General features: G+C 50.5%; 2 protein-coding genes across 3 annotated transcripts; one reads left to right on the top strand and one right to left on the bottom strand.

Annotated features, from left to right (window-relative positions):
• Positions 1–574: 574 nt before the first annotated feature.
• Positions 575–10,163, bottom strand: LOC142066832 (kelch-like protein 31). Its single transcript, XM_075114832.1, has 3 exons — positions 9,452–10,163; positions 4,642–5,853; positions 575–3,209 (listed from the first exon to the last, which is right to left on the bottom strand). The coding sequence occupies exons 2-3, from the start codon at positions 5,829–5,831 to the stop codon at positions 2,477–2,479; spliced, it is 1,923 nt and encodes a 640-aa protein (XP_074970933.1). The 5' UTR covers positions 5,832–5,853; positions 9,452–10,163; the 3' UTR covers positions 575–2,476.
• ELOA (elongin A) lies at positions 10,162–26,520 on the top strand. 2 transcript variants are annotated; one of them, XM_075114830.1, is made up of 11 exons: positions 10,162–10,426; positions 15,657–15,713; positions 16,351–16,469; positions 17,347–18,562; positions 20,255–20,369; positions 20,743–20,898; positions 21,351–21,448; positions 21,713–21,893; positions 22,423–22,534; positions 22,804–22,946; positions 23,530–26,520. In XM_075114830.1, the coding sequence occupies exons 1-11, from the start codon at positions 10,355–10,357 to the stop codon at positions 23,589–23,591; spliced, it is 2,331 nt and encodes a 776-aa protein (XP_074970931.1). In that variant the 5' UTR covers positions 10,162–10,354; the 3' UTR covers positions 23,592–26,520. The 2 variants fall into 2 exon arrangements, with proteins under 2 accessions (XP_074970931.1, XP_074970932.1); XM_075114831.1 differs by having other exon boundaries at positions 10,256–10,426; positions 16,354–16,469.
• The last annotated feature ends 479 nt before the right edge of the window (positions 26,521–26,999 follow it).

Genomic DNA, 26,999 nt, shown 5'->3' with positions numbered 1-26,999 from the left:
CTGGAGGGTTAGATTCCTGAGGGGAACAAAGTATGTGCTGCTTCTGATCATCCGTAGAACAGCCTGCTCTTTAATGAATGTGGGATTCTGAATTAGCAGAAGAAACTGGGTTGCTGTAGGAACTATCGGGAGTGCAAGTTCAACAGGAAGCCAAAAGAAATGGAAATCAATGCCTCTTAATAAAGCAGAGCCATAAAGCCAAAATGTGGCTGAGGGTTCTTTGCCTTTGGCTGGTTGGAAGGGGGGGGGGGGGGGGATGGGCAAGGCCAGTGGTGCTGGCAGTGCTGGGGAACTGGCGAGGCTCCTGAGCCAAGATTCAAAGCTGGTGCCAAAAGAGGGGATTGCGAGCAGCCAGCAGAAACCCCTGATCCATGCTGCTTCCGTGGGTGAGTGCCTGGCAGCTGGTAGAGTTGTTACGCCCCACAGATTGTGGTGCTCTCAATGTGCTGTAGAAATCCCGAAGCAATTACTGGATGTGCTTGGAAGGTAGACGAGGAATCTTAACTGGTTTTATAAAACATTTCAGGAGCGTGAACTTACGCTGCTGTAATTACACAGCCAGAGAGTCTTCCCCTGCAGAGGACTGGCCTTTATTTAATGAGAAGATTCCCTGCAGGACAATACAGCTCACACAAGTGGAGTTCACCAGCACCTTCGCCTCTGCCTCTAGCGTTCGCTCTTCTGTATCTTACAGTAGAAAGTTATAATAAAATCAAGGAACAAACTCCCTTGCATACAAGTCTGCATCACTGCACATCAGTGATTGCACGGTGTTGTCTGAAAGGCTAGACCCTGCCCTTGTCACGTCTGGAGCTGTAAACCAGGGGAGGTTGCCAGCACTGTTCAGGATGGAGCCTACTCCAAAATACACAGGGCAGCATGTGCTCTGTGAGCTAAAATGCACAGAGGAAAGTAGAATTTGATCAGAAATGTTGTTCTGTCTTGGCATAGCTTTATGCTTGATGTGAACTCTTAATTGAGATTGTGAATTCTCAGAGAAAGAGCAATACCTTTACGTGAACCGTAGCTACTGCAAGCTGCTTGGTTTTGGTGAGTTGCGAAAGGAAGTGAAAACCAGCCTGCTTTGCTGAAGCTCTTGTCCTGGGGTTCCCATGAGCAGTTCATTGGCTTCCTGGATGCAATTTCACTGTTTGTTGTGCAAAAAAAAGACCAGAACAAAACCAAGAGCGTTTGCCTGGATGCTCAGCAGCACATAGCTGCCTTGGCCTGAGACAAAGGTGATAAGCCAGTCTAGGATCACGTGTTAATGTGCTCCAGTAACAGAAGCTGGTATTGGAAGACTCTGGCCTCAGCATGTGACTGTTGTGTGATGTCTTGTTAAATCTGTGGATGTAACCACCAGGAAATAACCATCACTTTTTCTTGCCTCCTGCTCATCACAGGTTATTGCTGCTCTGGCAATAACCTCAGTATCTCAGACCCACCAGAGCAGGGTTTGGGGTGCCAGGGTGTGGTTTGTCCTGATGGACTCAGCCCAAGAGCAAGGCTCTGCTCTGCTCTGCAGTGCTGGGAGGGGGGGCCTGCAGTCCCTGCGCCCCCTGAAAGGGCAGCCAGCGTTTTAATGAAGACCAGTTACTGTCTCACTCAGACGCAGTGACAGGGAGGGACCCCAGGCACTGAGCAAGTGCTTCCTCTAGAAACTCAAGTTTCCTAATCGCTTCTCCATTTACAGGTCAGATGCTGCTTTTACAGTAATGGGGAAGCACTGGTTGAGTTTAAAAACCAAGCTGTCACCTTGGTGGTACAAGTAACAGGATCTGGCTACGAACAAATCTGAGAGCTCCTGGTTTAGATGTGAAGGGCTTCTGTTCCAGCTCATACTTGTTCTCAGGGCATCATTTGCTTCTCAAATCTCCTGGAGTCTCATAGCATCCTCGGGCACTTCCCTGTTTGCCTCTGCTTGAGCAAAAGCAAGCGATTTTGGTGAATTCCTCTAATAGTTTTCTTCCTTGCTATTAAGATTCACTTTATTCCTGATCTGAAGGTATCTAGCTTCAATGAGTCCCATGAACAAATGCTACATGAGCAATGGTCTGCTCTAGGCCTGTCACTTTCTTGTACCTATACCAATACTACTGGTGTTTTGAAAGTGTCTCACAATACTATTCCTACAGTAGAATGTTTCCTGTGTTATTCTAGGATTTTTCTTTTTTTCCATTTTTTCCAATCCATGCTGCAATACAGAGCTGCAGGCTGAGGAGAAAAGCTCTTCTGTCCTGCTTGCTTCTGTGCCTGCCCTGCTTGAGCAAGCCCTGCTTAAGCTGCAGAATGGAGATGCAGGCAGCTCAGAAGACACCTTCCTAGAGCCCAAAACTTGCCACAACGGAACAAGAGTATTTGAGACTTTGCAGTGACTCCGAACATCAGCAAGCCTCCCCATTCCAGCTTTGCCATGCTCCTCAGCTCTGTCTCCTTCCCTAGCTGCTGGCATAAGCCATGTGGCACCCAGGGCTCTTTATGTGCTGGCTGCTGCTGAGGCCACAGAGCTGGCCCGGGACCTGAAGCTCAGGGAGCGTGGGAGGATGATAGTGCAGCACGAGACACCCACCGTGGCCTCGGGGAGGTCCTCGTCCTCAGCCCACTCGTTGAGGTCAGGATTGTAGCACTGCACGCATTTCTGATACCTCTTCCCACTCTCGTTCCAGCCACCCACCAGGCACAAGCGCCCCTCCAGCAGAGCCACCCCAGCCGTGCTGACCCCCATGGGCAGGGGTGCCATGTAACTCCACTGCCCCGTGAGTGGGCTGTAGCACTCCACAGGCATCACGTCCACCCGCTCGCCCTGGGGACCCAGCTGGCTCCCACCCAGCACGTACGCTCGGTCAGCCACGGTGGCTGCGCAGTGCCAGCCCCGGGGGGTGCTGAGCCTTGCCAGCTCCTTCCAGGAGTCAGTGCTGGGCTCGTAGCAGCACACGGTGCGGGAATAGGCGTGGCTGATGTAGCCGCCGGTGACCAGGAGCTTGCCGTCGATGACAGTGGTGGCATGGCAGCAGCGGGGTGTCTCCAGGCTTGCCTTGCTCTGCCAGCTGTTGGTGGTGGGAACGTAGCACTCGACAGATGCCAACGCACCCTCCGCGTTTCGCCCTCCGACAGCGTAGAGGAGCCCGTTGCAGGAGCTGAGGCTGAAGTGTGTCCTCCTGTGCTGCATGCTGGCCAGGTGCAGCCAGGTGTTGAAGCGTGGGTCGTACCTGGGGGATGAAGGGCAAATCTGTCTGTCCAGGACTAGTATCAGAGCCATGGGGAAAAGTGGGGCCTGCCAGACATCTGCTTTCACAGGAGACAACTCATGCTCTGGAAGAGCCTCTCTGTCTTGTCCAGCAATAAAAAGGCATCTGGACAGGCAGTACAGATGGAGGTGATGGCACTGCACAGGACTGGATCCTACCTGCGACTGCTGAGGTTGTCTTGGGATGGCCCAGCATTGTTCTTGCTGCCACAGGCTCCTGCCTGGCTTGGAAATGGTGAGTGCTACTGATCTGAGGTGTCCCCAAACACTGTCACTGTCCCCTCTGTTGGGTCTCGGCAGGTAGAAGAGGACCCAGGGGCAGGTTTCCCCTGCCCACACTGCCAGGCCAAAGCCAGGCATGTGAAAAGAAGCTGCCACCTTGTGTGTCCACGAGATGGCAGAGGGAACTGGAGCTGCTGTGTCCCCAGAGCGATGCCACAGGGACTAAGGCCAGGCTGGGAAAAGTGGATGAACTACCAGCCGGAAATAGAAAGGAGACCTGCCAGCAGGTCCTTGAAACCTCAGTCAGTGCAGGAGAAATAGCCTAGTGACCTCTCCTAACTGAGAGTGATGATCAGGGGCCGCAAAGGGCTGGCCTTGAGCGGTGCCGATGATGATGTGTGTGGAGCCTCAGGTGGCTGAGCCAAGCCGTGGGCAGAGCCACTGGGAAGTTCAGGTTTAGGTTGCAAACAAAATACTCCATGTCAGGTTGCCATGGTTACTTCTTCTTCGGAGTAATAGTAATCCCTTGGCAATCCAGTGACAGGTTTATGGGGATTTTGGAAACAAACCTTGTCATTTAAATGATGAAGAGACAAAGGGAAGCAGAGAGAAGAAAGCCTGAAGGGCAACAGGAATCTTACAGGCAGTAAATCTACCTTAAAATGAATCCAGACAAGCCAGAGACCAGGTTGAGGCTGACACTGGCTGGAGGAACAGCCAGCAGGTGAAAAAGGGAGCTCCCCAGAGTAACAAAATGGGTTACTTCTAAATAATGAGGGTTCTCGTTTCTCCAGGAGCCTCACAGCTTTGAAGAGGCCCTGCCTTGCCCTTATCCTGCACCGGTGCTGTGTGCTCCTGGAGGATGTGGGCAGCACAGCCCAGGCACCAAAGTCCCCAGGGTAAGCCCAGGCCAGAGTCATGCAGACCAAATCCCTGGAAGTGCTTTCCAGGTCTCATGCCTCTCAGTCCAGCACCCTGTGCTGGGCCTTGCTGCATTTGTCCCTCCCTGGAAGCATTATCGCAGAGGCCAGACCTACCTCCCGGTTACTGATAGCAAAGAGGAACCTTTCTGACGCGCTTGTCCCTCACCCTGTGGGGAGTGCTGGGGCACAGGCAGACACAGCTCTGAACTCCTCCCCAGGGTCTGCGTGGCCAGGTGGAGCCCGTCTTACCTGCTTAGGCTGCTGACGGCATGCTTGGCCTGGTTCCTGGCATCATTTTGGTCTTCACCACCCGCAATGTAGATGAATCCATCCATCACCACAACGCACTGGTTAAAACTTTTTGATGGCATCTCTGTCAGCTTGTTCCAGTTTCCCTCTGCATCCCTGTAGCTGATCTCCCTGCTAAGAGCCTTCTCGGTCAAAGCTGGACGACCCCCAACTGTGACAAGCACCCTCTGGCCTCCCCGAATCCTGGTTCTCTGAGACTGAAGGCTGTTTTGCTGGTGGGGGAGCAGGTGGTAATTCATAGCATCCACGAGGAGCTTGTGGCACTGTGGATCTTGCATCATGCGTGGCACAGGTTGCACATAGTTGACCAAGTCTGGAGCTGAGATTGTGCCGAATCGAATGTTGCTCAGGAGGTCAGCAGCATACCGAACCCGTTTCGGGTCAAACTCCAGCCACTTGACAGCGATCTGGAAGGCTGCAACCTCGCTGGGTATCTGCAGGCCATCATCCATCAGCAGCTCATTGATCTGATCAAAGGGAAGCTTCATGAACTGGTCAGTCTTGGAGAACTCCAGAAAGTTTTCCCGGATGAACTTCCACGTGGCATCTTTCACCTGGTTGAGGCCGTAGGTGGCCGAGATGTTGGCGATGTACACACAGTTCTCCACAGCCATCTCCCGAACAAGGAAATCGCTGCACATGTTCAGCAGTGCTGGCACCCGCAGCTGGGTGGCCGCAGCGATGGTGCTGCCAATGGTGTACAGGGAGAGGCTCAGCTTCCCCGTGTAGGCGTAGGTGATGACGGTGGTCAGGCCCAGTGGGGAGACGTCGTGGAGCTCCACCCGGTGCAGCTGAGGGTCTCTCTGCAGCAGGTGGTGGAAGTACTCGCTGCAGGAAGCCAGGATGAGTTTATGCACCTTGAAGGACTTTGTTTTGGTGGCAATGGTGAGATCACAGAGGAACTGCTTCTGGTGCATCTGGTTCATACCCTCCAGAAGGCTGGCTCCGTGGTCCGGCGCTTCGACCTCCGTGGCCGTGCAGTGGAAGCCGTTGGAGCCACTGTTGTACAAACCATTCAGGTGATTGAAGTGTTCAACATCTAGCAAAGCATCTTCCACCATCACTGGGGTGATGGATGCATCCTCTTTAACCACTTTGGGCTTCTTGGGGGTTTTCTTTTTGGGTGCCATCTTGGAAGGATCAGAATGCGACCTGGTGAGAAAGGAGAGGTGAGGAGCCTTGTAGCAGGGGTACAGGTGTCCTTCTGCCTTTTAAGACATTCAGTTAAGCAAAGCAAAAACCCCGCTGACTCATATACTCTTTGGGTCAGGCCAAAGGAAGGATGGAAACTGCCTCCCAGGCCCTGTACCCCACTGAGCTACATTAAAGGTATCAAGGGCCATGACTGTGAGAGGGGATCCTCAGCTCTCAGCCAGTACCAGCACCTTCGCTGTATTAAAAAAAGATGGGATTTTGGGTGGTTGCCCTGGGAAGCTGGGAGCACTCACTGGTTCCTGTGGTGTGGGGCCGTGCTCAGCCCCGCTGACAGCTCTGCACTCTGGGGTGACACAGACTCAAGGCAGAACGAGGGGGCAATTGCAGGGTGTGTTTCACCTGACTCAAGCTCATGTCAGATGGCGTGAATCAAGTCCCAACAGCTCTCACATGTTCCCACACAGCAGCGAAGTAAGATGAAGCCCGGCATTGCAGCACCACATAGAAAAGGGTGTTCATTTCCCCCAGCAGGCCCTTTGGCACAGCAAGGCACTGCTGGGTAACCAGTGGGGCCAGTTGCCCTTTGGGGTGACCAGCTCAGAGTGCGAGTGAAAGGGTAAAAAATAAAAAACAGCAACAAAAATCCAGCTTTTGAATGTTCCCAAATTCCGGCCTGAAACTCGGCAGTGACCTCAGCTCCTCCGAGGGAGCTCAGAGCAGCCAATATATGAGGGAACAGAAATAGCTGTTACTGCAGTCTCACATGTCTGGGTACTGTTTATTATGCTTGGCCATAAAGATCAGGTTTCCTGGAACTGAGTAATCAGCTTGTATTTAGCACCGGGCAAAGAAGAAGGGGCACATTATGAGACTTCAGCAAAAATATGGAGAAGGGAAAAGTTTAGTACAAGTCCCTGCCAGGAAAGAGGATTCAGGGCTGAGTCTGAGGGGGAGAGCAGCACTGTGGGCTGGCTGAGCTCAGCTGGCTGGGGGAGTGGAGGGAGCAGGGACGACACAGATGCCTGCAGACCCTGCTCTCTCCTGGCTTTGCACAGAAGCCGAGAGGATTCAGGAGAAAAGTCCCAGGCATTTGAGCCATCCCTGGTATTGTGGCATTTCATGGGGCTACCCCAGTTTACACCACTGAGGGCTCATCTATCACAGTGTCATATCCTGGAGTGGGTGTCAGTCCTTCTGAAACCGGGATGCAAATGCCACTCTCTCTGTGTGTTTGGATATGAAACTGTTTCTGACACCCAGCTCAGGACTGGGAAAAGGAACTAGGATTTACCCTTTCAGAGCAACAACGCTTCATAGAATCATAGAATCGCTGTGGTTGGAAAGACCCTTAAGATCATCGAGTCCAACCGCTAACCTATCACTGCCAAGTCCACCACTAAACCATATCCTCAAGCACCACATCTACCCTTCTTTTAAATACCTCCAGGGATGGAGACTCCACCACCTCCCTGGGGCAGCCTGTGCCAATGTTTGACAACCCTTTCGGTGACGAAGTTTTTCCTAATATCCAACCTAAACTTCCCCTGGCACAGCTTGAGGCCTTTTCCTCTCATCCTATCGCTTGTTACTAGGGAGAAGAGACCGACCCCTGCCTCACTACAACCTCCTTTCAGGTAGTTGTAGAGAGCGATAAGGTCCCCCCTCAGCCTCCTCTTCTCCAGGCTAAACCCCCCAGCTCCTTCAGCTGCTGCTCACAAGACTTGTTCTCTAGACCCTGCCCCAGCTCCTCTGCCCTTCTCTGGACACGCTCCAGCACCTCAAGGTCCTTCTTGCACTGAGGGGCCCAAACCTGAGCCCAGCATTCGAGGTGGGGCCTCCCCAGGGCCGAGCACAGGGGCCCCATCCTGCCCCGCTCCTGCTGGCCACACCGGTGCTGACACAAGCCCGGGGGCTGGTGGCCTCCTTGGCCACCTGGGCACTGCTGGCTCATGCCCAGCCGGCTGTCAACCAGCACCCCCAGGGCCTTTTCCTCCATGCAGCTCTCCAACCACTCCTCCCCAAGACTGTAGCGTTGCATGGGGTTGGTGTGACCCAAGTGCAGGACCCAGCACTTGGCCTTGTTGAATCTCAACATCACTTTGATGTTTCCAAGCATGCATTTTGTTCAGACTGTCCATTCCCCAAGAAAATTTGCAGTTTCAGCTCTTCAGCTGGATTTGAAGTGACAATACAGGTTAAATATTGGAATTTCCCAGAACATGAAAATGTTTTTAAAGGGTTCTCTCCAGATCTCTCAAGGGATGAGACCTGTATCTCTCTGAGAGACAATACTGCAAAAACCTCCTTGCTGCCAAACAAAGAGAAGCAGGGAGGTGGCCGCCCTGCTGACCCCAGACTGAGGCCGGTCCCAGCAGGACGGGTGCCAGGTTGAGGTCTGCAGCCTGCTGGGGGCAAGACAGTTTGGCCTTGTGAAATAAGTGACCTGGGTGTCAGCTCCCACCGGGCTGCGCTGAGGATCTGCCTGATCCCTTCTGCTCCCCAGACTGCCTGGATTTTGGGCCTTTTTATACAGAAACAAGCATAGTGTCTGCAGCAAGCCACTGTTTCTGTCCATAAAACTGCTCACCCCCCTTTCAAGGACTCCAGACCCCATTTTAGAGAGGCAACACCAGCACTCAGCAGCTCCTGCGGGCCTGATGTGGAGCCCAGCATCACAGTTGGGCAAGCTGATCTCTAAAAGCCTTCTTAGCTCCTTCTGGAAAGCCCAGAAAGCAGCGGGCTTTCTCCATCCCCTGTGCACCCCACTTAGGAGTCAGGGGGAAAATTGTTCTGCAATAAAACAGAGGTCTTCTAACTGCATTACACTTCATGCAAGTACAATGGAGCCATGAGAAGTTCTAGGCTCATGCTGATGTCTGTGGGATCCTGCCTGTCCCCTTTAGGCACCTTTAACAGACTCCAATTTGAAGCACGTGTTCATGTTATTCCAGTGTCTGGCTGCAGGAGGGCACAGTGACCTTTACTACCTACAGTTAACTTAAAATGGGACTTCGTTGCTGCTTCTGACTGAAATACCACTGTAGTGACTTGAAAGGGATAATTTTCCTACAGATTAATCCTGGCTGCTGGATTAACCTAGGGAACTGCAATGGTTTGAAGAGATTTCAAAGGGCCCAGACAGAAAGGAGGGAAGACAGGGCTTTTTTCTAGCTGTATAAACTTCTCTTAAAAGACAGCAGGTGTCATCAAGTCCTTTCAGTGCTGCTAATCTCAGCCCTGCACTGTATGGCTGAGCTAACAGCAAAGCAGGACCTACGCTGGGTGCTACTATGTCTTCAGAAAGTTATGGCAGGCTTCTTTTCTTTAATATCTACCCAAGCAGAGTCCCTCTCCCTTACCTGCTGGTGGCCCCAGCCCTGGGTTCAAGCAGCAGCAAACACCAAGCTGGCCTGGAAAACTATCTGGACACTGCAGCTCTCGGCACTCTTTTGCTGCCAATAATTCCTCCAGCCCCATCCCATGCCATTATTTCCATTATTCAGCAGTTCCTGTGCCCCACACAGGGTCTCTGCAAATCCTGCTCGGTGAGCCCTGGTTCTCCATGACTCATCTCTAGGCTGGGTCTGGTCCTTACCTTGCCGTTAAGACCGGTTAGTCCAAGGGGAAGCTCTTGTCAGCACAGGGCTCTGCAGGTTGAGAGACAGAGACCCTCAACTTTCCCCGCACAACATCCTCCTCCCTCCTCTTCCCTCCTAGCCAGCTGACTGCTCTTATCACTTCTACGTTTACAGCAGGCTTTTGGGGTGATGCGAGGACAGCCACCCTCCGCCGAGTCCCGAGAGACATGGAAAAAGCTGGATTCAGGTAGCGCTGCTCCAGCCAAGGGCATCGTCGCAGACAGTGACAGGAGAAGACAGAAAACCAAAGGCCACTTCCAAGGGAGAGGCAATGAGGAGGCAACCAAAGGCCTGGCTCCACCCTAGAGGGGTTCACCAGGGCATCTGGGGATGAGCTGGGAGGACATCGCTCTCCTGACGCCATTCCCGCTCCCCTGAGTGAACGGAGGGGACATCACCTCCAAGCCCCCAGCCTGAGAAGCTGGGCTGGGCAGCTGTGACCCTGCTCTATTTGCCTTTGGCCACAAACGAATCTAAAAACCTACTTTCCACTCACTCCCAACAGCCGTGGTGGAGCTGTTGGTACTTGGGCAGCAACAGGAATAGGTATGAAGAGGAATTTCTCTCAGGAAAGGCTGTCCTGACCTCTGTCCCTCTGAGCATCTGTCATGGCGGCCGCGCTCCCCTCAGCAGCCCCCTGCCAACACTCAAGATGGCGCTACCCGCCACAGCTGCCAGGCCCTAAGATGGCACCGGAGGAACTCTGCCCTCACCCGCCATGGCCGCTACGGACCGGGGCCGACGGCTGAGCCGCTTCCGTTTCCTGCCCGCAGCCAAGATGGCGGCGGCGGTGAGGAAGCGCCGTGTGGCGAGCGGGCGGTGAAGCAGTTTCCGCCGCCGCGGCTTCTCCAGCAGTAAAAATGGCGGAGTCGGTGCTGGAAGTTGTGGGCAAGCTGCAGTCGCGGCTGGCGGGCAGCTCGGAGCCCAAGAAGGTGAGGGGGGCGGCGGTGTGGCCGGGGCTCCCCCTCCCCGGTTGGGGCGGCGCGGTGGGGCCGGGGGTCGGGAGGGCCCGGGTCACCCCGCGGGTGGCACGGGGAGCGGGGCCGGGCCTGCCCTGCCCTGCCCTCCGCCGCCCCACTCCCCCCGAAGTTCCCATCCCGGCCGGGGCCGCGGTCCGTGGGGTGAGGGGGGTGGGTGAGGCCGGGGGTTGTCACCGGTGGGAGCCCCCCCCGAGCTCCTGCCAGCCCGGGCCGGGCTCGCAGGCCCCGGCTGCCCCCCGGGCGGCCCGTTGCGGTGTGACGGGTTCCTTGCGTGGGGTTTCCCCCCGTGGCGTGTCGGTGGGGTTGCCGTTTGAGAGGCGAGCGGGCAACGGGAGAACTCGCCGGAAGAGTCTTGCCCTGGTGACGTGTTCATGGTGGAAGAGCCGCGGTGGCCGGTGTGAGCCCGGGCGTGAGGCGACGGAATCACAGCCCTGCCGTGGGAGTGGGGAGGGCCAGGACCCCTCCGCGATCACCAGGGAGTTGGGGTCAGGGCAAGAAGTTGGTGAGTTTTAACTCATCCCCCTCCACAGGTTCCCCCTTTGGCCTCGGGGGAAGTTGCTTGATGCCTCTCACCCAGCTCCACGAGGGAACGTGTCTGCTGCCGAAACCTGCTGCCTGCAGCAGCTGTCGTGGAGCGGCAGCCGGGCACACGCTGCCCCCGTCCGCGCTTGTCCTCGGGTCTGTTCGGTGATGTTCGGCTGTGTCTGTTGCTGACAGCAGCTCTCCTGCCGGACACCAGGGTTCTGAGCTGTTTTTTTCCAACTGAAATTTGAAATTAGGGCTGAGCTCAGGTGTGGGCTCACTGCATGCTGTTATCCCATTCTCTAGGGTGTCGTATTTTATAGGGGGAGCAACTGTTGTGACTATTTACCCATGTTTGGTTCATGTTTCACTTAATTCAGGTGAAAGATGAGGCGGTGAGGGCCTTGCAGCTACTCTGTACTCATTTAATTTTGTTTAACTGAGGGAAACACCTACAGAACCGCTTGCTTTCCAGGGCTTCCTACCACCCATGAAGAAGGATAGATACCGGAGTGCTCAAGTGCTGGCCCTTTGAAATGGAGGCCCTTGTACCCAGATCTAGCCCAGCCAGGGGAGAAGCGACGGAGGGTCTGGCTCTTTTTCTCACCCTCTCAGCCAAGAGCAGGTTTAACTGGTGAGGCCCTGAATGGACCTGAGGGACTGCTGAGGAGTCAATTCCAGGGGGTCTTGGGCCCCGTGGTGCTGAGAGCATGCGCAAGACTTCAAATATTGGCTCAGCACACTGTGCACAGAGAATTAGTGCTCCTGTTTCCTGACCCTTGTGTCAGCTTGAGGCAATAATTGCTTCTCTGTGCTTGTTGGGCATTGTAAGTTTTTGGGCACTATTTGCACAGGCTGACTCTTTCTCCAGTAACCTTGCAGTGTCAAGTCGTTTCTTTCTCTGTTGATCCTATGCAGTTTTGCAAGGAGAGAGAGAGGTAGTAAGCATTGGCAAGCTGTTACTAGCTAGGATAATGACTTTAAACCTTCTTCCCTTCCCCAGCAGAAAGGTCCCATGACCTATACTCTTATTTCTGATACCTTTTCAACTATATCCTTGGAAATGTTAGTGTTTCTAGGCTTGAGTTTAGTTGTCATTGCATTGTCTTGACGATTGTGTATCTTCTGAGCACCTTCCTGTGTCAGAAAAGGGGCTTTTGGCTCTTCTGCTAGAACTGTTTCCACTACAGTTCTGTAGCAGCTACAGCTTTACCCTGTCAGCAGGAAAATCCATGGCTTCTCTGGGTGCTACACTCGTTACACCATTTCTAGTCTTTGGTTTTCTTGCCTTGTGCTTTAGAAACATTTTATCAGTAATGTGGAAGAATATTTGCTCAGTATCATGTACAACTCTATATTGCCTTGCTGAAAGGTGTTAAGTATTAATATTGTTTTCTGGTGAAAATTGGGCTGCTGGCACAGAACTGTGTGAGTGAAACTTTGGACACTGCTGTAATTGTTTGGAAAAGGTCTTTTTTTTTTTTTCCCCAGCAGAGAAGATGCAAACTCTGCTGCAGGAGTGTTTCTCTTCTGGGGGAAGAAAGAGGATAAAGGGAAACACAAACAGGAGAGCATCTTCACGGAGAAGAAGCCAGGCTGTACTGTAGTAATTTGATGTTAATCTCTATTGTTAGCATTGTAACGGCCTGGTTGACTTCTTTTCAAAAAAGAAAACAGCCCACCCATATGAAACAAAACTTTATTCGAGTTGGAACTAAGTGAAGTCTTTATGGTTTGTGTCTTGTGGCTGATTGACTGAAACTCTACCCTGTGCTGGGGTGTTTTAGAAGAGCTTTCTCATATGTATTTCATCTGGTGTCTAGCGAGAGACAAGCCTTGTGTTTTCTGTCTTCTACGTGGCTGCCTTCTTCCGTAAGACTTGTAGGATCTCATTTATTTCTGAGTTGAGATGCCAGATTTGAATCTGCTTGGCTGATTTCAGCTGAAGGCAGTGGGGTGCACAGCATCAGCTTGTTCCTGTAGGAAGTACAGATTAGTACAAGTTCTTAAGCCTCACTGCATCAGACTTGTCTCATGCACGTGGACCTGTGGTCCACGGAGATCTCAAGAGAAGTGAGGTTTTGCTGTGCTGTACGAACACAGCTCCCAAATATATCCTTACTCAGATATTGCCAGGCTGCATGCCATTTGGACAGCATCAATAAGCACAGGTTTTGATATCTTAGGTTGGCAGATAAGTGCATTACTTAACAAAAATGCCTCGTTTCCTGACGGCGTCATTTTGAGACTTTCATTACTTGGCTGCTGAAAACTCAAACTGTGCTAATGTTTCTAAGGAACATGCAGGTGTAAAAGCTTGGTGGAGTGCTGCTTAGGCAAAGGTATGTATATGGTGGCCTCTCAGAAAGCCAGCTTGGGTTTTTTTTGGTTGGGTTTTTTTTTTAAGATGCGTGGAAGTTTCCAACCATTGACTGCAGTGGGTGTGGAATAAGCTGTTTCCCCGTGAGACATGTTGTAGGTTGAATGTGTGGGTCCCCTGGTCTCACACCACACTTCCCCTGGCTATACAAAATCCGGAGATAAGCCCCATTGAGAATAGCACTTTTCGTCTTGGAATTCAGCCCTGAAGGCAACGAGTAGCTAAAGAGGAAAAAGAGCAGTGGAAGATGCTACAGTGGGGTGTAGCTAGAAAATAATTGGGAGGCTGTAAAGATACCATAATGAGTTTTCCCTGGGTTTGCAGTGTCACAGTACGGTTTTGTAATCTCTGAAACAACCTCTCTAGGAAGGTAATCGGCTTACAGAGATGCTATTGTTTTAATATTGCCCCATTTTACTCTTATTTGTTTTTCTATGTAGTATAGAATCCATCCTTCTTTCCTTCCCTTCCTGCCCCTTCCAAACAGGGCCTTCATGCACACTAGTCCAAACCGCTGCGTTACTGATGCCAGAAGGATCTTGGCCTCCCTGGCGGGATCCCGACCTGTGAGCCCGTGGCAGGCCTTGCTGCGGCAGTTGGAGGGGAGGCAGCAGAGGTGGGCTGTGTCTTTACTGCTTCTGGTTTGATGGCTTCGATTGCAAGTGAGCTTGTCAAGCAGCAGTGATGGCATGTAACAGCGGTCCTGAAAACTGAAAGGATGTTGGGATTTATTTTTTTCCCCTTCCCCTCCCTATCAGTTGAGGTAGGTGGTGGAGCACATTACCTACCCCAGATCCCCTGAATCCCAGGGGAGATTCTGCATTACCATGAGCCCAGAGTTGCAGGGACAGAGGGCTGGAAGACCGGGTTAGCTATGGTTACGGCACAGCTAGAACTATTGCATCCCCCTCAGCATCCCAGCTCAGGAGTGCTGAAATTCACTGGTACTGTTGGTATCAGTGTTTCACTCTTCTAAAACAAACAAGTCTGTGGTCATGGCAATGAAGTCCTAAATATAAGTGAACAGAAACCGTCCCGTGGTTCTGCCTAAGCCACGTGAACCCTTATCTGTGTGTTGAGGAGTATTTTCTCTCTGAAAGTAATAGCACTCTTCAAATAGGTTAAAAAACTGATTTCCTTCAAAAGGAAGGAAAACTTTAAACGTCTTTGATCCTTGCATGGTGGAAGTGGGGGTGATTGGACTAGCTTAGGCCAACAGTGCTAATTTAAGCATGAGTGCAATGCTTTAAAGAGAAGATCTTCTGGGTCAGGGACAGCCCTTTGTATGGCATATAGCACAGCAGTGCTGAATGAAACCTGGGCTGTATAGGGGCTATAATAATGGGAATGCTGACGAGGCTGGTCTGGGGCTATAGCTGAGCTGCGGGAAATAATGTGAGGGGCAGTGGTGCTGTCAGATGCGTGGTGCTGTGTACTGTAAGTTAAAAGTTGGGAGGCATCTCGGTGAAGCAATGTCACAAACCGCCTGGGTGGCAGAGGTACAAGTACGTCCCCTTCACCTGCAGCCCCGCGCTGGGGTGCAAGTCAGAAAGGGCTCCTCTTTCCTCCCTGGCCCATGGAGCAGATGTACGTGCTGGCAGGGCCTCGCTCGGCAGTGTGTGTGTGGAGGAAAACAACATTTTTCACTGGTGTATGTCAAAGGGAAGGGAAAAGAGTGGGGCGAGAGGCAGTGATTGTGGAAGGGATCAGTTGCCTTTTTAGCACAGGCTATAGTTGAGAGGAGAGAGACTGTCACCAGCACTGACAGAGCGGAGGGTCTGCAGGGGAGATATGGGTTTCCTCTTAGATCTTTCAGAGCATCCAGAAATCTTCCTTCCCTCAGTGTCTAGCTTGCAAAACTTCAGAAAGGACTCTTAATATTTTTTTTCCCCTCATCTCAACAAGTGGTGCAGTTCTCAGCACCTCCTTCTGAGAGTCACAAGCTTCCGAGTCCTTTCTTCCACTTGCTGTGCAACAGCATGTCTCTGTTCCTGATGCTTTAAGCCAAAGATAAGTTGCAGTCCTGTGTGAAGAAAGCATTAATATTTGAGTCCATTTTAAGATTCTCAGGTGGGCCCTCGTAGGCAAAGAGGCGGTAATTTCTTAACAGCTGGCCCTTGTGTTCAGCTTCTCAGGAGCCTGATTTGGAGCAAGACAGCAGCTGTCTGCCACTTGGATCTTTCTAACAAGCTCTCATGCAGTGCAGAATTTCCTTCCTTTCTAATCACAGTATGAGGTTCAGTATGACAAGTCTGAACGCTTTCCTTCTTGTCTCTGCAGCTGCTGAAAAGTCTGAAGAGGCTGTCTGAGTTGCCCATCACAGTTGACATTCTTGTGGTAAGAGCTGTGAAATCTCTCGCACTTTCATCGTGTCTGTCAAGTCACAGGATAACTGTTTGCCACAGAAACGCTGCTTTCCCTGGGATGGGGCGCGTTGCCTCGGCCACCTGCTACAGCCTGGTGTCACAGGCACAATGGGATGAGGTTCTAGAGATTCCAGGCAGGGGGAAGGAGAGTGTCAGAGCGAGTGTGAAGCCATGGAGGACGGTTTGTCATCTGCAGTTCTCCTGAAAGCTTAACACTTGCCTGGGATCTGAGAGTTGGAGCACTTCCTAATGATCACTGAATCAGCATGGAATTGGAAAGTGCTAATCCTTAACATTATTAGTGACTTGTATCTTCAAACTTACCACCAGTCATGGTAAATAACAACTTACTTTATTAATATATTTATTTAATGTTTGAGGCAGAGTTAAGTTGCCTTTGATTTACAGAACTGTAGTAAACAATATAATGGCTGCTGAAAACAGAATATATTATTTGTGATATTTTTTCTGTTAGATCAATGAAGTTTATTTCTACCTAGCAGTGATAGGTAGCGGGTTAACTTTATTCACTTTGTAGGAAGTTTAGCAGAGGTGAGAATGCTGACTGTTTTGCTAAGATGAATTCATGTCTTGGCTCTCTCGTGAAGGAGACGGGTGTTGGGAAGACTGTGAACAGTTTACGGAAACACGAGCTTGTAGGAGACTTTGCGAAGAATCTCGTAGCCAGGTGGAAGAAGCTAGTGCCAGTGTCCCAAGAGGCAGACCGGTAAGTGAACCTGTTTGGTTATCCTGATGGATAAGCTTTGTTATATTTTTGCAGTAGAGATTATAAACTTCTCTGACCAAGGTAACAAAGTGAAGGCTCTGGAGAAACTTGTAACATGAGCTTGCTAACTCTGCATGGGTTTTTTTCCTTGTTTTGGCATAAACTTCCTGCCTCCGCTAGCTGTGCAGCATTGGGTTGCTGACGGCTGCAGTTTTGCATGAAAGTAGGGACCGATTTTCAAGAATCTGCAATTTGAAGAAGAGATTAACAGTAGAGGCCAGAAAAGTGCCTTTAATAAAACAAGAGATGCAATCTCCTTGCTTCTCATATTACAGTGCTAAAGAGAGGAAGTTCTAGGCCCAAGCAAAGGAAGTGGCTTGCTTTCGAAGAAGGCTTTTATGTGCAAAAATCCTATGGAAACTGAAAGTTAGTGCTAGCCAGCATGTTGTAGTAACAAAGCTGTGCTGAACCCAGCAATGAGATCATTTAGATGTGGGTGATGAAGACCCAGTTCTTCATTATAATTTCGATGGCTGTGATATCCCTGCATGCTTAACTGAGGGCCAAGTTTCACGTAGGCACCACACAGCCAGGAGTGTGTGGACATGGAGAAGTGTATGTACACATCTGTCTCCAGTTCCTAATGAACTGTGAAGTCTCTAGTCCTAATAAAAATGCTTAATCAATTCCTGCAGTCTCTAAATCCCCGAATATTGCTGTGCCTGAGAGGATTAGTGGTATTCTTGCCACAAAGCTATTAAATACAACCTTAGTCTTCTGTAAGAGGTGTTCCCATCCACATGGTCCGTGGGGAGTGGCTCTTTTCATTCATATGGGGAAGTTTTAATCTAACTATTTTGTTTTCTTATCCCTTTAGAAATAACCTAGATTCTGAAGACCGTGACTACGAGAGGAGCAGCTCAAGCAAAAGACATCAAGAACTCTCCCTCAGAGAGGATGAGGAACCTGACCAGGAGTATTCAGAACCTTTCCAGCCATCTTGCAGCCAGACCTATAGCCCAGATCATAGGGAAAAGAAGTCCAAAAGGCATCCTAGGCCTGAGAGAGCCCATGAGACTTATGGCTATAGCAGCCACGAGGGGAAGGATTGGGGCAGATCTTCCCCAGTGCTCTCTTCAGATCAGGAGTACTCGGACTGTGGACAAGCTGTGTCACCTGAGCCAAGCGAGAGCCCTCAGGATATGTACACAGACCCTTATGCCTCTGAGGAGCAGGAAGAACCAACAGTATTTAATCGGAAAGCCAGTAAAGGCCACAGCTTTCAGGAGAAGCTGGGGGGAGGTCAAGAGCGGAACCCTGGTGAGTTCTATGACAAAGGGAACATGAGTCGAAACAAAGAGCACAAGTCTTCTCACAAGAAGCAACGACTTGATGGCAGAGGGGAGGACAGGACCTCTGCTTTCAGCCCAGAAAGATTGCACAAGACCTCTTTTAAAGAGCAGCTCCGAGAAGCCGCCGTGGCAGGGGGCAGCAAGGAGAAGCAGAGGATGTCAGATGGCACCAAGAAGGAGAAGAACCGAGAAAGTGGCACCTCCAGAAAGGAGAAGTTGCACGTGTTGCCACACTTAGAAGAGCCTTTGGACAACCATGTTAAGAAGCAAAAACATCGGGACTCTGAAAAAATCAAATTGGAAAAGCCCAAGCTGAGCCTGGAGTCATCTAACGCAGAGCGGGAGAAACGGAAAGCTGAGAGTGACTTGTCAAATAAGATTAAAGAAAAGGGGATTTCTGGGAGCTTAAAAGCTTCAGAGGGGAAGCGCAAAGTCTCCGATGTGGACAAAAAATCAATGGGCTTTTCCTCCAATTCTGGGGAGGGGGAAGTGGAGGATGAATTTGAACAACCTACAATGTCCTTTGAGTCGTATCTCAGCTACGACCAGCCCCAGAAAAAGAAAAAGAAAGTGGTCAAACCTGCTGCGTCAGCTGGAGAGAAAGACCGAGGGCACAGCAAACAGAACGGATCCAAAGCCAGTACCAACAGCTCAACCTCGAGTCGGAAAAGTCCAAGCCACAAGCGAACAAGTGAGAAAAACACAGAGAAGAAACTACCAGAGGCTCCTAAACCAAAGAGGGTAAGGTTTTGAGGATCTGAAAGTGAACAAAGAAGGTGGGATCTGCTGCTCTCGGTCCTCTGCCATCTGGGGCTTATTAGTTTTGCCCTTGGAGGTTCTGGGCTGTGTTCCGCATCAGGATGTGCGTGCGGTGTCTCAATAATACACAGGTCTGTGACTCCTGGTTCCTGCTGGGAGCCACCGTGTGTTTCATATGCCCCGTGCCACAGGCATCGCTTTGTGCTGTTGGAGTGGGACTCTGCTGGAAAAGTGGGTGAAGAGGGAGGGGGAAAGAAACGTAATAGACAAAACCTTCTTTATTCAAAAATGGGGAGAGTAAGAGGGAAACACCTTCAGCTAAATAATCATATGAAAACATATTGGATGTGATACATATGTTAAGCATGCAGAATATCTTTAGACGTGAGTCAACTTAGAGTCCTGCCTAATATGCAGTGCATTTCCACCTGCTTGCAAGGTTACCATGTCTTTCAAGTATTTATGCTTCTCTAAAATCTTGCTTTTTTTAATGCTTTATCAGTACTGCAGTTTTTTAAACTAAATCTGTTGGTCTCAAGAAATGGGAGGACTGATGTTACAATGCAGCTTATTCTAGAAGACAAATTCTCTTTTGTGAAAGCATGAAAAATGAGCAATGTTTCTGTACATATTCATTACAATGTGGGTGCCAGGGTTGTTTATATAAATAAGGGACAAATGTGTAAAACCTTGACTACTTAAAGTTTTTACTCAACTTGAAACACTCTGCTCTATGAGGACAGGCTGAGAAAGTTGGGGTTGTTCAGACTGGAGAAGGCTGTGGGAGACCTTATTGCGGCCTTCCAGTACTTAAAGAGGGACTATAGGAAGGATGGGGGCGACCTCTTTAGCAAGGCCTGCTCTGACAGGACATGGGGTGATGGTTTTAAGCTAAAGGAGGTAGATTTAGGCTGGATATAAGGAAGAAAATTTTTTATAGTGAGGGTGGTGAAGCGCTGGCACAGGTTGCCCAGAGAGGTGGTCGATGCCCCGTCCCCAGAGACATCCAAGGTCAGGCTGGACGGGGCTCTGAGCAACCTGATCTAGCTGAAGGTGTCCCTGCTCACTGTGGGGGGTTGGACTGGATGGGCTCTAAAGGTCCTTCCCAACCCAAACCATTCTGTGATTCAATAAGTTCTTATAATCTTAGCAGCCTTTTCAAATCCTGTTTTGCCATTCATTCTGAGTGCCTCATATCAAAGTTTGAGATGTCCCCTGGTTTATGAGGTTCCCGTCTCCACCACTGCGGCTTTTCTTGCAGGAGGGGGGGAGGAGGAGAAGAGACAGACCAGGTAAATGAGTGTTTGAGATTAAGGAAATGTTTCTGCCGGCTTTCTCTTTGTTTTTCTCCAGTTCTTTGCACTGTTAATCTGATTTGGGTTCTTGCCAGAGGCCTTTAGCACTGAACCTAGCAGGTTAAAGATGTGGATGGCTCTTAGTGGAGGGCGCTGAGTGATTCAGATCCTGAATTTTGGCTTCTTTATACTGGCAGCCTAGACAGAGCCACAGTAATGTGGCAGAAGCACAGGCTCCCTCTGAGGTGCAAGACTGATCAGCATTGATTGTCTTTTTCAAGATATCAAACAAATTGCAGTTCAATGATGTTTGTACCCTGGCAGGATGTAACATTCTCCTTGTTTTTGTCTTACTTGCATGTACATCCTCTCCTTCCAGATAATTTTAGATGTGGTACCAACATTACCAGACATCCCACTGCCACCGATTCAGGCCAACTACCGCCCTCTTCCTTCGATTGAGTCCATTACCTGCTCCCAGACGAAAAGGAAAGGTATGTTGGGCAGGAAAATAGGTCTGAAATGGGCTGCAGCCGTTGTTCGTGGGAGGAAGTGGATGCTGGCTGGGTTCACGTCTTTTGTGGGGGGTCTGGTGTCCTGCCTCTGGGGCCCAGAGCCTGCATTTCAGAAAAAGGTGGCTTCTTTCCCACATGCTCTAGCAGAAATGAAGAAGAGCCTTTGCTGACCCTTCTTGAGGCTTGGGCTTTGGACTTGCCCTTCTTGAACTAGGTTGCAGGTCTCTTAGAGAAGACTTGGCCCTTTAGGTTGCTTCCTGGTGACTCTGATTTTGTGCCTCCTGTGCCATTCATCAGGGTGGGCTTTTCTTTTCTCTGTTCCCTTCTCACTCCAAGTCTTTTCCCTTTACAGCAGTGTCCTCACCAGTTGAAGAGAGCGAAGCGGGTTTTACAGGCCGCCGGTTGAATTCAAAGATGCAAGTGTATTCAGGCTCTAAAACTGCCTACCTCCCAAAGATGATGTCTCTGTATCAACAGTGTATCAGAGTCCTCAGTAACAATATTGACTGTAAGTACCTTTCCTCACCTGTCTTAAAGTCATGTTGCCACACAGAGAATACCCAAGCCTTGGTAACTCGTTTGTATATGTCCCAGCAGCATCTGGCTTGGAGCATGTGAACCGTTAGTTGCCCCTTGTCACAAGGCAAGCTAAGTAACATGGGGCAGATCTCACTGAAAGCTCAGGTGCTGCAGGGATTAGCACCCAGCATGCTTTCAGAAAGTGCGAAAGCACTGGAAATAGTGATAAACAGAGCCTTGCACAGGCATTTCTTATCTTGGAGATATTGGTGCCTGATGACCCACTAGAGCTATTGCACCTGTGGTTCCTTTCTTGTCCCCTCGTATTGTGCAGTGGCGTGCAGCACTGCTGGTTTTTTCCACTGCATTTCAAGGTGTCAAGCCCCTTCCTTGGCAAGGAAGGAGCAGGATAAATACTCTGTGCATCTTGTTTCTCTCCAGCAATCTATGAAGTGGGTGGTGTCCCTTTCACAGTGCTGGAGCCAGTATTGGAGAGATGCACCCCAGAGCAACTGTATCGCATTGAGGAATGTAATCATGTGAGTGCGCCTGGGGAAGGGATAGTGACATGCGGGAGTGATGTTCTGTCCTCGTCTGCAATAGGAGAATAGTAAAAAACAGTGCTCTTTATAACAAGAGGTGGCTGTTGCTAGTACTGAGATCCTGGATTTGCTACAAGTTGGCCCCTCCTAAGCTGTCTTGTCCTCTGCGGTGTTAGAGTGACGCTGGCGCTAACTGGTGCAAAGGGAGAGGGGAGTGAAGGTGTCGGGAGGGATCCCAGCTTATGTGTGGGTTTGTTTCAGGTCCTTATTGAGGATACGGATCAACTGTGGCACAATCACTGTCTCCGAGACTTCAAGACAGAGAAGCCAGAAGAGTTTGAGTCCTGGCGGGAGATGTACCTTCGACTTCATGACGCGCGAGAGCAACGGCTGCTCATGTTAGCCCGGAACATCGGCTCAGCTCATGCCAACAAACCCAAAGGTAAAGTAGGGCTGCATGGTCAGAGAGGGGTCTGGAAATGCTGCCTAGGAGATGTCTTTGTCAGGGGAAGGTCTTTTGGAGTGGCTGATTTAGATCTAGTCCAGTTTAGGAGTTGCTTAACTCTCTGTTCTTTGTGGTGGCCTTCCCTTAATGGCTTAGCAGGCTCTAGATTTCATCCATAGTGTTGCTGATGCAGACTAGACAGAGCAATATTTTATAGCAAGAACATGTAGGGCTGTAGAGGCACCTCCTGTTCTGCTAGAGTGGCTCCTCCAGGCTGGGGTTGAAGAATACCGAGGTGGAGGGAAGCATTCCTGCTCTTTTGGTGAGCATAATAAGAGCTACTGACCTGATCAGTCTGATTTCTCACAGCAAGAGGTTCAGACCGTAGGTGAGGAGGCTATTGCCTGAGCTTTGAAATGGATGGACTGGGGAGAGGTGGTTGGAGCTTGTCTTATTAGACAAGCACTGAGGAGCCTTCTCCATGATAAGCTGGATCTAAGCAATATTTCCCTCTGGCCTTCTACAGGTAGGGTGGCCAAAATGGCATTTGTGAACTCTGCAGCAAAGCCCCCTCGAGATGTACGAAGGAGACAAGAGAAGTTTGGAACTGGAGGACCTCTTCTGCCAGAGAAGACCAAGTGAGTGTTTCTTAGTAGTGCTTGCTGTTCAAGGCTGCTTTTCCTGTGGGCTCCTGCCAACATCCCCCTGAAGCTCTGCATCCTGGCAGGAAAGGATACTGTGTGTCCGGGACGTCCTTCTGCAGTGCAACTTGTAACTGTAATAGCTGCTTTCTTGCTGGCTCCATGTGGTATCAGTCATGCTGCTGTTAAACGCAGCTTGTGTCTGAAGAATTGCATCAAACCACAATGACTCATTTGCTGAAATGTCTGTCGTGTCTCTGTTTCAGAATAAAACCACCATCTAGCAAAAGCCATGCTCGTGTGAGTGAAGAGCAGTCCTATGATGGGCCCAGCACCAGCAGTGCCCATTCTGTCCCATCTTCAGGTAGCACCTTCTCCTCCTATGACCCCAGGAAACCGCCAGTGAAGAGTAAGTACAAACTGCAGAACACTTGTGTGGCGTCCTAGAGTTCCTCCTTCACAAACACGTGAACCTGCTGCTTCTGCTGTAAAAGAAATCTGGGCTATGGAGGAGGGTTGATGTTGGTGGCCTCTGCCCTCTCTCTAAGGAGAGGGTAAAGGCTGTTTGAACTTCTTGCACACGAAAAAGGATAGGGAAACATCTGATTCACCTGCCTGCTCAGTGCTAACTGTATCAGCCTGTCCTAATGGTGGTAGTGAGGCAGAGACCCTGCTTTTTCCCTCCTGCTGTCCTTCTGTGTCTGTCCAGCTATTCAGAACAATGAAATTGTAGTGCAGCTCCCTTGGGAAGGAAGCAGGGAGAGTTTAAGCAGAGATCTGTGTTCTTACAGCGCAGACAGCAGAGCGTTCTCTCCTCAGTCTGTGACCTGAAAATACAATAGGCCCTGATTAGAGAGCTCACACATCCTGCCTTGCATCTGCTTTGCAAGGGCTGCAGCTTTGAGTTGCTCTCTGCTCTCCTAGTCTGTGACTGCTGCCTTAATGTCTGGGGTTTTTTTGTTTGATTTGGGTTTTTTTTTCCTCTGTTGCAGAAATTGCACCGATGATGGCAAAGACTATCAAAGCTTTTAAAAACAGGTTCTCGCGGAGATAAGTTTGCAGTGGAGATCTGGGACTTTCCCTCTGGTGGGGAGTGGCACTGAAGGGGGAGAAGGTACCCAAACAACCCTTTTCTTTGAACTTTGGAGGCTGCAGCTGCTGGGAGAAGCTTCGATCTGCACAAGATGACAGCACAGTATTTTATCTTTTATTCTGGTCCCTTTCTCAGTGTCAAGCCCCCCCTCTTTTACCCCTACCCTTAACATCCTGTTTCTGGCTTTGTCATCCGTCAAAAGAAGGGTGTACAGAATCTCCTGACACAAGAAAATGTGAAGTCTTGGCACCTGCTGAGAGTGGAAGATCCAGAGACTATTTACTATTTAACCTTTTAATAAATTATAAAACAATTTTAATATTTTGCCCCTCTATCCCGCTGGTATTATTTATGTTGCTCCCAGTAGTCTCCCCCCTCCCAATCCAGTACAAGGGCCAGCCTCTCTGACTCGAGCTGGCAGGAATCCCATCTGAGTGGACATTGGGTGTCACGGGAGTCTTTCCTTGTGATCTGGTACCTGCTGGGCCCAAAGTCCCACCTGGACTCTCTGGGGTAGGTAGGACCAGTGGCCCATCTGCTCATTGATCCTTTGGCAAGGACATCGAGTCCTGAGGCTTTGCTCTCTACTCGTGTGTGTTAATAAAATCTTCGCTCTCAACCTTCTCTCTGCTGTTACTGTAGATCTTGTACAGATGCTTACGTTGTTGTGCAGGGATGCCAGGAGCCATTGGGGACTTTTTCTCTGCTGCTGTTGTCTTCTGCTGGCTACTAGGAGTAAAACTATGAGGGGTCTTGGGAGAAATTTTAATGTGCAGCAAGTCAGATTTTAACTTTTTTTTTGAGAGAGAGAGAGACAGGGGACTTTGCCTCTGAAATGAAAAACAGTTTTTAAATACCAATGAAGGCATTGGTTTGCCTCTTTTAGTGGAAAGAAGGAATACTTTTATCTTATTTTCTCTGTGGAATTGGGAAGGATTTATTTCCAGTTTGGAAGCTGGTGCTTAAATCCTGTCTTTTCCCTGTATATTTTCCTCTGCCCCCTCTTTGGAAAAAGCAAGGATTTTAGTCTCTGAACCTGAGACCACTTGACTGTGGTTGGAGGGAAGCAAATAACAGAATGTGGTTTGTTTTTAATGTGTGTGTACTTCGTAGCAGGACTTCAAAAAGTTCGGTTATACTTGGTGCCTGAGGAACTGGAGCTCTGGAAGGAAAAGGTGTGCAATGTGACCCAGTGGACCCAGACTCTGGGGCTGGTGGAAGTGTGAGGAGGTGCCCTGGAGCACGCCTCCTTTGGGGAGGTCAGGAGCCAGAGTGGTGCGTGAGGTGTGTGATTTCGGGTGGACTCGCTGGGGCTGCAGCAGAGAGCAGGGTGCTGGACACAACTCTAGGGCCTTGCTATTAAGCGGGAAGCCTTACTGTGGTGAACATTTCTGCCTGTGGGTTACATCTGCCTTGAAAGCAAACTTACCCAGAGGTGTTGCAAAGAGATGATGGAGCTGGTTAGAGCCAGGTCATGTGGTGAGGGAGATGGCCTCTCTGTTAGTGCTCAGAGGTCCGACTGGGTCAGAAAGGGGAGGGGTTCTCCTATGCCAAGCTGTATTTACTGCCCTAGGACTTTGTTGTCTAGCTGGAATAGGTGCTGGTAGTGGATGCTGTTGTTGGTGGCAGCTTTTGAGAAGTTCTGCTGCTGGCTTCCTGTGGCTGCGAAATCCCCAAGCGGTGGAGTTGTCTGTGCACACTGACTGGGGAAAAACTTGCTGTGAAGTGCCCTCCCTGGAGGGCTTTAGAAAAATCCCTGTATGCTTCTGGTTTCTGTTGGTTTCTTTCTTTCTTTGTTTTCTCTCTCTCTTTTAAGCCATTCTGAACACCTGTCTCTTGTTTATTTGGTCTGTTCTCTTCTTATTTTGAAGGTCTTGGAAAAATGTTCTCAGACTCTCATGTGCTGTAAGTTTGTTACAGTCCCAGATGCTTTAATGTTACTGTGCAGCATTTCAGTGTGTGTTGTGCTGTAAAATAATAGCTCCTTACTCTTGCATTTTTGCTGTATTTAATTTTGCTGTATTTTTAATTAGATAACAATATATTATCTTCTGCTGACTGTTGTGCTACCATTTATTTCTCCTCTGTACTTGGGGTAGGGGCAGAGGGGAGGGGAGCGGAGTCTGGCATGGTGTTCAGGCCCCAGTGGAGCCTTGAGCAAAGGATCTGGATTAGGTCCGAGAACAATCTTGGGCACTGCTAAACTGCGACTTTTAATTACTACTACAGCTAAATAATCAATGTGGGTATTGCCCAAAGCATTGCTGTTAGGGGGTGATGTACCTTCCCTCTCAGAGCAGCCTCTTTTGCTCTAGGCTTTGCCAACTGTATCTGTATTTTAGCTTAGCTGGATTGCAGGGAAGGAGGATGAAGAGAGGATCAGATGTGACAGTGGGTCTGAATTGACGCTGTGCTGAGTGGGTCCCACTGGTACCGGGACTGATGCCCACTGTCCTCCCTTCCCTCCCTCTTCCCTTTGCTCAGGTGCTAAAACAGCACAGCTGGAAGCCATGGCTGGGGGCTGGTGCCCACCAAAAGAAGGGTTACTTCCGTGAGACACAAACTAAGCAAAGCGTAGGGTAAAAGTGCTTGCTCTGTTCTCAGTCTCTTGGTGCCCGGGGTGTTATACTTGTGCAATTTTTCTGTGCTACACTACACGCGCAGGAGCTGAGCAGAGCTGCCTCTTCCCCCTGCGCTGCCCTGCTGGTGGTGGGATGAGTAACGTGGGCAGGAGGGGGAGTGACCTTGACTTGCATTTGTATTTTGGTCCCTAACTGTGTATATACGATTTTCTATGTTCCTTTTTTTGTGGTAACTAAGATGAATATTTTAATTAGATAAGTTATATGAAAAGAGGAAAACCATGTCTCAATAAAAGCTGAACACTGGACTGGGTCTCCTTGTTCTTTTCTGTCCCTGAGGAGTGAATGTTAAATACGCCTTTAGCAAAACCGGCTCTCTGCGGCTCCGAGGAAGGCTTCTGCTCGGGTATCCCGGCGGCAGCGGGGCGGGGGTGCGGCCGTTCCCCCTCCTGGCTGGAACAAGCCCCAGGTTGAAACCCCGGGAGCTGCTGCTGGCGCTGCTGGGCAGCACCTTTGGTCAGCCCGCGGCCGCCTGGCACCGCCGGGATCCCCACGAGCCCCCTTTCCCCGGGGCCAGCCGCTTGGCCGGTGTCCGGTGCAGCGTGGAGGGGTGGGGGTGGGGGTGGGGGGCTGCCGAGGCCGTGCGGCGCCGAGCACCGGCCGCTGGTGGGCGGGGTGTCAAGGCGCGCTGGGCGGGGCGGCGGCAGCGCGCAGGCGCAGTGGGCGGGGCGGCGGCAGCGCGCAGGCGCAGTGGGCGGGGCGGCGGCAGCGCGCAGGCGCAGTGGGC

This window comes from Phalacrocorax aristotelis, chromosome 20, assembly GCF_949628215.1.
Source record: "Phalacrocorax aristotelis chromosome 20, bGulAri2.1, whole genome shotgun sequence".
In the NCBI taxonomy this organism is placed as follows: Eukaryota; Metazoa; Chordata; class Aves; order Suliformes; family Phalacrocoracidae; genus Phalacrocorax; species Phalacrocorax aristotelis.
The sequence above is the reverse complement of the archived record's forward strand: the minus strand, read 5'-3'. Positions and strand labels throughout refer to the sequence as shown.

What these genes read in the sequence shown, in the direction of transcription:
- ELOA (XM_075114830.1), top strand. Translation starts at nt 10,355, where the DNA reads ATGGCGGAGTCGGTGCTGGAAGTTGTGGGCAAGCTGCAGTCGCGGCTG. An exon ending in GCAGCTCGGAGCCCAAGAAG is followed by an intron (nt 10,427 to 15,656) that starts GTGAGGGGGGCG and finishes TTGTCTCTGCAG; the next exon opens with CTGCTGAAAAGTCTGAAGAG. An exon ending in CTCCCAGACGAAAAGGAAAG is followed by an intron (nt 20,370 to 20,742) that starts GTATGTTGGGCA and finishes TTCCCTTTACAG; the next exon opens with CAGTGTCCTCACCAGTTGAA.
- LOC142066832 (XM_075114832.1), bottom strand. Translation starts at nt 5,831, where the DNA reads ATGGCACCCAAAAAGAAAACCCCCAAGAAGCCCAAAGTGGTTAAAGAG. An exon ending in GCCGTCAGCAGCCTAAGCAG is followed by an intron (nt 3,210 to 4,641) that starts GTAAGACGGGCT and finishes TTCATCCCCCAG; the next exon opens with GTACGACCCACGCTTCAACA.